At 43.9% G+C, this 8,160-nt stretch overlaps 1 protein-coding gene across 1 annotated transcript in view; it reads left to right on the top strand.

Annotated features, from left to right (window-relative positions):
- PPP2R1B (protein phosphatase 2 scaffold subunit Abeta) overlaps positions 1 to 8,160 on the top strand; it is a 32,682-nt gene continuing 24,522 nt past the window's right edge. The window contains 5 exon segments of the mRNA XM_032838416.1: positions 1 to 153; positions 999 to 1,089; positions 1,469 to 1,569; positions 5,235 to 5,467; positions 5,771 to 5,918. Of these exon segments, the coding sequence (XP_032694307.1) occupies positions 40 to 153; positions 999 to 1,089; positions 1,469 to 1,569; positions 5,235 to 5,467; positions 5,771 to 5,918 (687 nt within the window). The 5' untranslated portion in view covers positions 1 to 39.

Raw genomic sequence — 8,160 nt, 5'->3', positions numbered from 1 at the left:
GGACGGGCGGCGGCGGCGACGAGCCGGAGGAGAAAGAACATGGCGGGCGCAGCGGGGCCCGGGACCGGCCCGGGGGCAGCGGGAGGAGATGGAGACGATTCGCTATACCCGATTGCGGTTTTAATTGACGAGCTCCGCAACGAGGACGTGCAGGTACTAGAATCGGGCCGGGGCGTGGCGGCGGGCCTGGTTGGGTGTGTGGTGGGAAAGAAGGAAGGCCGGCTCCGCGGTGGGGAAGGCTGGAGGGCCCTGGAAGAGGCTGACTTAGAGCAGAAATTTGATGGGGAGGAGGATAGAGGCCCATGAGGGGCAGCACTGGCTCGAACAGACCTTCTCCGGGGCCTCTCCAGTACCCCTTTTCCCTGCGCCTGAGGCGTCCCACCCGGTCCTGGCGGTTGTGGGAGCACCGGCTTCCCGCCGGGGCGCCCCTTCCGGGTAGTGCTGGGAGGGGGAACGCGCGTTGGGTCCTGCGCTGGGAGGAGGGTGGCGCGGCCCCAGGAGGCTGGAGTGGGCTGCAGAGATGCCGGAGGGGCCCTGTGAGCAGCAGGTGGGTGAGAGCCTTCCTCTCGGCTTGGAAACCGGCCTGGCTTGTTGGGTACAAAGAGAGTGGGGCGGCTTAATAACCTAGAAGAGTCGGTGTGTCAGCTCAGGTGTAACTTTTTTCTTCGGAAAGCTGGAGGTTGTGTTCAACCATTTCCCCAGCTTCACCGATGCAAAAGTGTTCTCGTGTTGAAATTGTCTCACTTCCTGGATGTGGTATTCTTTTTCCTTTTTCTAATGGGCCCTTTGTTGCCCTTAAGAAACCTTCCTTTGGCTAAAACGAAGCTGTGTTCCCACTGCTCCCAAGGTTCCTCATAGAGTAAGATCTAAAATGAAGGTTTTCCTCCTCGTCACTGTATGCCTATCCTACCTGTTTGCAGCTTTCATCTTTTGGTCTAAATCACAGTTGTCTACTTCACTCTTTGCACTTTCTTTCTTTCTTTTTTTTTTTTTTGAAGCTCCGTCTCAACAGTATTAAGAAGTTATCAACAATTGCTCTAGCGCTTGGAGTAGAAAGGACTCGAACGGAACTGCTCCCATTCCTTACAGGTTTGTGACTTTTTGGTTTAAAGAAAGACATAGCCATTGCCATTTTCCAGTGGCTTTCAAAACTTACTCTTTTTTAGAATTTGTTACCAATGCTATTAAATACTAAACTGAGCCTGATGCTTTCTGTACAAAAGAAGCGAGACAAGGCATATCTTATGGCCAGATGTATTAAAACATTAACTATTAAGCTAATGGGAAGGAAGGTAATTGACATGAGATTGTCAATTTCTAATTCATTGTGTGAAACGGGACCAGAATGCTGTTAGGACTGTGACAGGACTATCTAGTTAAATATTGAGTCTGTTTCTAGTTTTGTGTGAGTATCCCGTTCTGGGCCAGCTATCCTTGTTGATGAGTACTGGCTTATTGTCATTTCCAGATACAATTTATGATGAGGATGAGGTACTGTTAGCTCTTGCTGAGCAACTGGGAAATTTCACTGGCCTGGTGGGAGGTCCCGACTTTGCCCACTGTTTGCTGGTAAGTATATTCTGCCTACCATTTTTGCAGAACTTTTCCAGTATAAATTATACAGTTGTTTAGTGTTAGGGACACTACAGCATTTTTAGTGCAGATCTTTTTTATGGGTAGTCATTGTGTTGGCTGTTGGGAAAACAAATAATGTAGGCACTTATGACTGAGCATAAGAACTTATTTTTCTTTTCTTTTCTGCCTCTGTGGACTTGTTAGTTTAGAGATTGGAAGAAAAAGGGTTTGATTGTTTTTGTGGGTTCTCACACTTCTCCCCCTCCCCAAAATTGGAGATCTTAATTCTCTTCTAGCAGTGTCATAATTTGGGAAATGTTTTTTAGGGACTTTTTTTTTTTTTTTTTAAGATTTTATTTATTTATTTAACACAGAGAGATCACAAGTAGGCAGAGAGGCAGGTAGAGAGAAGGGGGTGGGGGTAAGCAGGCTCCCTGCTGATCAGAGAGCCTGATGCGGGGCTCGATCCCAGGACCCTGAGATCATGACCCGAGCTGAAGGCAGAGGCTTTAACCCACTGGGCCACCCAGGCGCCCCATGGGGCTTTTTTTTTTAATTGAAGTTTTTATATAAGTAATCTCTATATCCAGTGTGGGTCTTGAGCTCAAAACCCCAGGATCAAGAACCATATGCTCTGGGGTGCCTGGTACCTCAGTCGTTTAAGTGTTTGCCTTCAGCTCAGGTCATGATTCCAGAGTCCTAGGATCGAGCCCAGCATCAGGCTCCCTGCTCCATGGGGAGACTGCTTCTCCTTCTTCCCTCCAGCTCCTTGCTTGTGCTCTCTTTCTCTCAAATAAATAAGATCTTTAAAAAAAAAAAAAAAAAGAAAAGAAAAGAAACACATGCTCTACAGACTGAACCAGTCAGCCTCCTTGGAAATGTTTATTAGCTTTTTATCTTTGATTATAAGCCTATGGTTTGCTTCTGATTTACTTTGTGGATTTGATGAGTTCAGTTCGATTGGGAACTCAGTGACATTTAGTGACAACCTACTGTATCAGTCGTTGAAGTTATAGTGTTAATGTTAAAGAAGACCAGTGTAAATGGAGTGAGGTCTCTGCCTTTCTGTGTTAACAAGTAGTTACTGTACAGCGTTGGAGGGAAGAATAGAATAGAATAGAAGGCACTTAAATAGTAGAAAGGAGAAAGAGATTAACTCAGGGTGGTAAGAGAAAACCTTTTTGGTGGGGGGGTGATGTCTAGACTAAGTTTTGAAGGATAACTGGGAATTTAACAGTTGGACAAGAGAGAGATGTATGCCTGATGGCTTAAATGCTGTCTGTATGATGCTGATTTGTGATTTCTGTAGAAATGTGATTTTTGACCTCTCCATGAATATAAGTACCTGCTTGTATCTCTCCACATATCTGCCTATGATTTTTCCACTTGGATGTCAAACAGACATTTCAAATTTAACATGCCTGAAACAACTCCATTTTCTCCCTAAAGTATGCCTCTCATTTAGTGGTCCGTCTCAGTAAATAGCATCATTGTCTACCCACTTGGACAAGCCAAAACCTAGAAGACATTCTTGCATCCTCTTTCCCTCATTTTCCACATTCATTGCATGAATAATTCCTATAGATTCTGTATACAATTCAAATGAGTTCACTTTCCTTCCTCTCCACTACTGCCTCGCTCTCCCTTCCTCTTGTCTTCCTAGACCTGATGATCTTCCCACGAGACTACTGTAGTAACGTCCTGACCAGTTGCCTTCCACTCTGCCCTCCCACCCTCTCCCTCTGGTTCACTCTTTACCCAGAGAATGGATCACTTCCTGCCTTGGTGCTTAGAAAATCCAAATTCCTACCTTAGGTTTTGTTAACTAAGGAATAAGCTGTCTCTATGAATTTATTTCATGTCGTGTTCCCTTTTGATAACCTCATTCTATTTTTTTTTTCTCAAATATTTTATTTATTTATTTGACAGAGAGAGAGGGATCACAAGTAGGCAGAGAGGCAGGCAGAGAGAGGGGGAAGCAGGTTCCCCGCTGAGCAGAGAGCCTGATGTGGGGCTTGATCCCAGGACCCTGGGATCATGACCCGAGCCAAAGGCAAAGAACCCACTGAGCCACCCAGGCACCCCATATAACCTCGTTCTATTTATAGTGGTCTTCTTTCTGTTCTTTGAATAAAGCCTTATGATTATTGCCCTGGGTATTCCCTCTAATGTTCTTTGAGCTTCTGGTGGCTGCTTCCTTGTCATTCAGAGATCAGCTTCAGTGCATCTTCTCAGAGAGGCCTCTCTCTAAACACCCAACCTGAAATTGCCTCCTAGTCACCTGTTACCACATCATCCTATTCTATTTCTTCACAGAGTGCTCCTCCCCATATGATTATTTTCTTGATCAGTTGTCTTTCAACCCTAGAATATAAAGTCTGCTAGAGCAAGGAACCTATCTGCCTTCTTTTTCCTCTGTCCTCAGTGTTACAGTGCAACAGTAATCCATTGATTGAGGGGTTGGAAGTGTGAAAGAGGTTGCCTTGCTGGTGTGTTGAGCCACAGTACACAGGAATGGTAGGTGGGGCCGTAGGGAGAGGGTCCAGAGAAGTAGGCAGAATTCAAATACAGAGACAACTCCTGATTGATTCTCGGGAGCTTGGCCTTATGTTAGAGTGGTGATAGAGACCGTCCAGGGATACTGTATGAGAGGCGCTCAGTGACTGCCAGGGTAGATCACGAGAGGCATTTGTAAGCGAGTAAGAAAGCAGTATCTTTTCAAAGGGCTCCTGAAATACCTCTTAGGAAAGTTGAGTACTTTCTACTTCTGTGTGTATCAAACAATTTTTGAAATGTGTTCTTAGGTCGACTCATTAGGTTGACTCCTAATTCTCTTTCACGCTCTTGGTCAGTTCTGTATGTGGATTTTGTCTTTAACATTTGCAGCTCATGGCTATGCTGGATATACAGATGTTCACCTAGAGAAGTAGTGGTTCAGAGAACCAGCCCTCTTGCACTTTTCACTGCGCTGTGTCCTCTTCGCTTACTGATCCTGGTCTAGACCAGCCCTTTTGGCCTCTTCTATTTCTGAAGCTGAAAACAAGGATTCCCACCATGTCTGTGCTGTTCATCATTCTGTCAGTGACTTCTGCTCTGTGTTTGGCTCATAAGATTCCGGATGTATTCTGAAGAAAGAGGTTCTGTACTCAGCCTTTCCTATGCTAGATAAGTTGATGGTGTGGAGCTAGTGGACAGGGTTACTTGCGTTTCCAGAAATGGAAGAATAATATTCCAAAGCCTGTGTGGGCCCCATGGCCTGATGAGATGTCATCATGTAATTGTGGTGCTGATGTTTTTGCATTTACTCTTGAGGAAATAAACATGATCTTATCTGAATTTGGCTCCATATCTTTTAAACCTAGTCATTCAGCCTGCGGTAATATTAATATTGTGTCAAGTCTCCACTGTGTCATTTGTAGACACCATCTGGGAATTGCCATCTGGGACATGAGATCTTGGCTGTCCTACAGAAGTCGTGTCTTCAGGTTGGACACGCCATATGTTATCACTGTGTGAACTGAAAGTAAGCATTTGGTGTGCTGTAGCTAACATTCTGCTTACATGTACCACCTCCCTTCAGTCACTTTCAAAGGTGATAATCTGTAGCTAACCTGATTCTGTAAGTTTTCTTCTCTGATTTTCCTTTTTGGTCTTTTCAGCCTCCTTTGGAAAGTCTGGCGACTGTGGAAGAGACTGTGGTTCGAGACAAGGCTGTGGAGTCCCTGAGGCAGATCTCCCAGGAGCATACTCCTGTTGCTCTGGAAGCTCATTTTGTACCTCTGGTGAAGCGCTTGGCGAGTGGCGATTGGTTCACCTCTCGCACATCTGCGTGTGGTTTGTTCAGCGTTTGCTATCCCAGGGCTTCCAATGCTGTCAAAGCAGAAATTAGACAGTAAGATCTGGTGGTTTTTTTTTTTAGTTATTTGGGATTATTGGGAACTCCTACTAGCTAACAATTTACACAATAATACCCTGTTACCAGTGAGTGGCCGATAGCAGGACGGGAGAAGAGGTGACATGACTTTATTACTCAGCTGAATGTCCTAGTGGTTTTATATTTGTTACTTCCCTGAGTAGAGCCACTGATGTTTGTGAGAGAAAACCACTAAAATGACGTGTGTCTGAGTGTGTGTGTTGGAGGTGTTTAATCAATGGTGTTTGACAGGAAATATGTTCATTATTTGATCCGGTCCAGGCACTTCCGTTCCTTGTGCTCAGATGATACTCCAATGGTACGACGTGCTGCTGCTTCCAAACTGGGCGAATTTGCAAAAGTTTTGGAATTAGACAGTGTGAAAAGTGAAATTGTTCCACTGTTCACTAACCTAGCTTCAGATGAACAGGTAAGTTAACCTTTACTATTTAAGGTAAATGGATATGCTCCCCTCTAACGTTTTAAGGGGAGTTTTGGTTCTCATGTTAGGATCCTTTTTGCCAAAATGATACTTAAGTCTGGGCTGGATAAAGTTTAATGTGCCCCATCTCAGTGTCCTTATATTTCTTTCTTAACCAGACCATGATTTTCTCTTACATTAGCAGTGGTTCATAGAAGAGTCAAAGAGTAGACGAGAGGGCACTTGGTGGCCGAGTTGGTTAAGCCGCTGCCCTGGGCTCAGGTCATGATCCTGGGGTCCTGGGATTGAGCCCCATGTTGGGAATCCCTGCTCAGCAGGGAGTCTGCTTCTCCCTTTCCCTCTGCCTGCCACTCTCCCTGCTTGTGTTCATGGGTGCGTGCGCTCTCTCTCTTCCTGTCAAATAAATGAATAAAATCTTAATGGAAAAAATGGAGCTATGTTAGGAGGGAAAACCAAAGCTATGTTAAGGGGTAACATACCTTTGTGCATTGCAGCCAGTCATGGGGGAAGTAATGTTGCTTAGAATTTTTGACTTTCAGATAAACAAGCATAGCATGTGTTGAGAAGGCTCTTTGACCCTCTATATCCTCTGGATGAGTGTATAGGGTGACTTTGTGTAATAGCAATTCTTTTTTTTTTTTTTTAATTTATTTATTTGACAGAGAAAGAAGTCACAAGTAGGCAGAGCAGTAGGCAGAGGGAGAGGGGAAAGCAGGCTCCCTGCCGGGCAGAGAGCCCGATGCGGAGCTCGATCCCAGGACCCTGAGACCATGACCTGAGCCCAAGGCAGAGGCTTAACCCACTGAGCCACACAGGCACCCCTGTAATAGCAATTCTAAATCTATAAAAGATCTGTATCTTTTGGGGGTAGATATAACAACAATAAGGAGCACCTACATTAAGTATGCAATTTTTTTCAGCCTGTCTTAAGGGGGGTACATAAAAGAAACACTTTGTCCTCACAACAGCCCCATGGGGTAGATATGCCATTTTACATATTAGGAAAACAGAAAAAATTGAGGTCACTTTTTCAGGGTTGCAGAGTCAGCAGTAGTAGAGATGGGATTAGAATCTAGGCAGTTTGGTTCCAGAGTTTACAGCCTTCACATCCAGGCTGTACTGCCTCTCTTGATGGCTCAGAGGATCTACCCCCAGAGTTTCGAGACTCTAGAAGATCCTTTTGGGGTTTTAATTTGCCACTGTCTATCCTAGAATCACTCCACATGTGTAGCACCAAGAGCACCAGCCAGACACATACTGATGAGTGTAATTTTCAGATTCTAGATGGAAAGATGGTAGATCTTACTTTCCAAAATAATTTAAAAATGTTATTAAAATTGCATACAGAAAAGAGCACAAAATATACAACCCCCTGAATAAGATAATGTCATCTTATTAGCAAACAGAACTTCGACAACCACTGCCTAGAAGCCTACCACACATTCCCTCCCAAACACACCTGCTCCCTGCCTGCTTCAGATAACACTTTATCTTGACTTTGGTGCTAACCATTTCTTAACTTCTCTGTACATTTACTACTTCAAAAAGTAAAAAATGGGAAATTAAATAATTTATTTTATTTAACAGTATGTCCAAAATAATGATCATTGAACATGTGACACTAGCCACATTTCATGTGCTCCAAAGGCACAGGTGGGTAGTGGTTACCACATTGGACAGATGGCTTTAGAGTCCTCATTTAGGATTTTATTGATTATGCTTCCCATGGTCTAATGTAATGTTTTCCTTTGTCTTCTGTATTTCCTGCAAGTGGTTAGTTGAATCTAGTGTGGGGGAGGAGGGTTTGCAAACTTTTTCTGTAAAGGGCCAGTTAGTAAATATTTTTGGCTTTGTGAGCCGGTTTCGGTTGTAACCACTCAAATCTGCTGTTGTAGCACAAAAGTACTGTAGCGTGTAAACGAGTGGGCATGGTGGTGTTCCAGTAAAACCTAATCTACATAAAGTAGCTGTAGTACTGGGTTTGGCCAATGTTTGCCCCATCCCTGATCTAGAGGCTTAATGAGATTTAGATTTGATATTTTTGGGGTGATAAGATCACTTCGCATGTGGGATTGTATTTTTTGTTAAGAGGCATATAATTTCTAGTTGTGATATATTAGAAAAAAATATTAAGTGCTCAGTTGTAAAATGTGTGTATGTATATTTCGTCTGACCACGGTTAGAATTACTGTTCTTGGCTTATTCATTCACTGAAAAAATATTCATTGAT

This window comes from Lontra canadensis, unplaced genomic scaffold (genome assembly GCF_010015895.1).
Source record: "Lontra canadensis isolate GAN:19392208 unplaced genomic scaffold, GSC_riverotter_1.0 scaffold104, whole genome shotgun sequence".
NCBI lineage: Eukaryota > Metazoa > Chordata > Mammalia > Carnivora > Mustelidae > Lontra > Lontra canadensis.
This window is presented reverse-complemented; position numbering and strand designations above follow the sequence as displayed.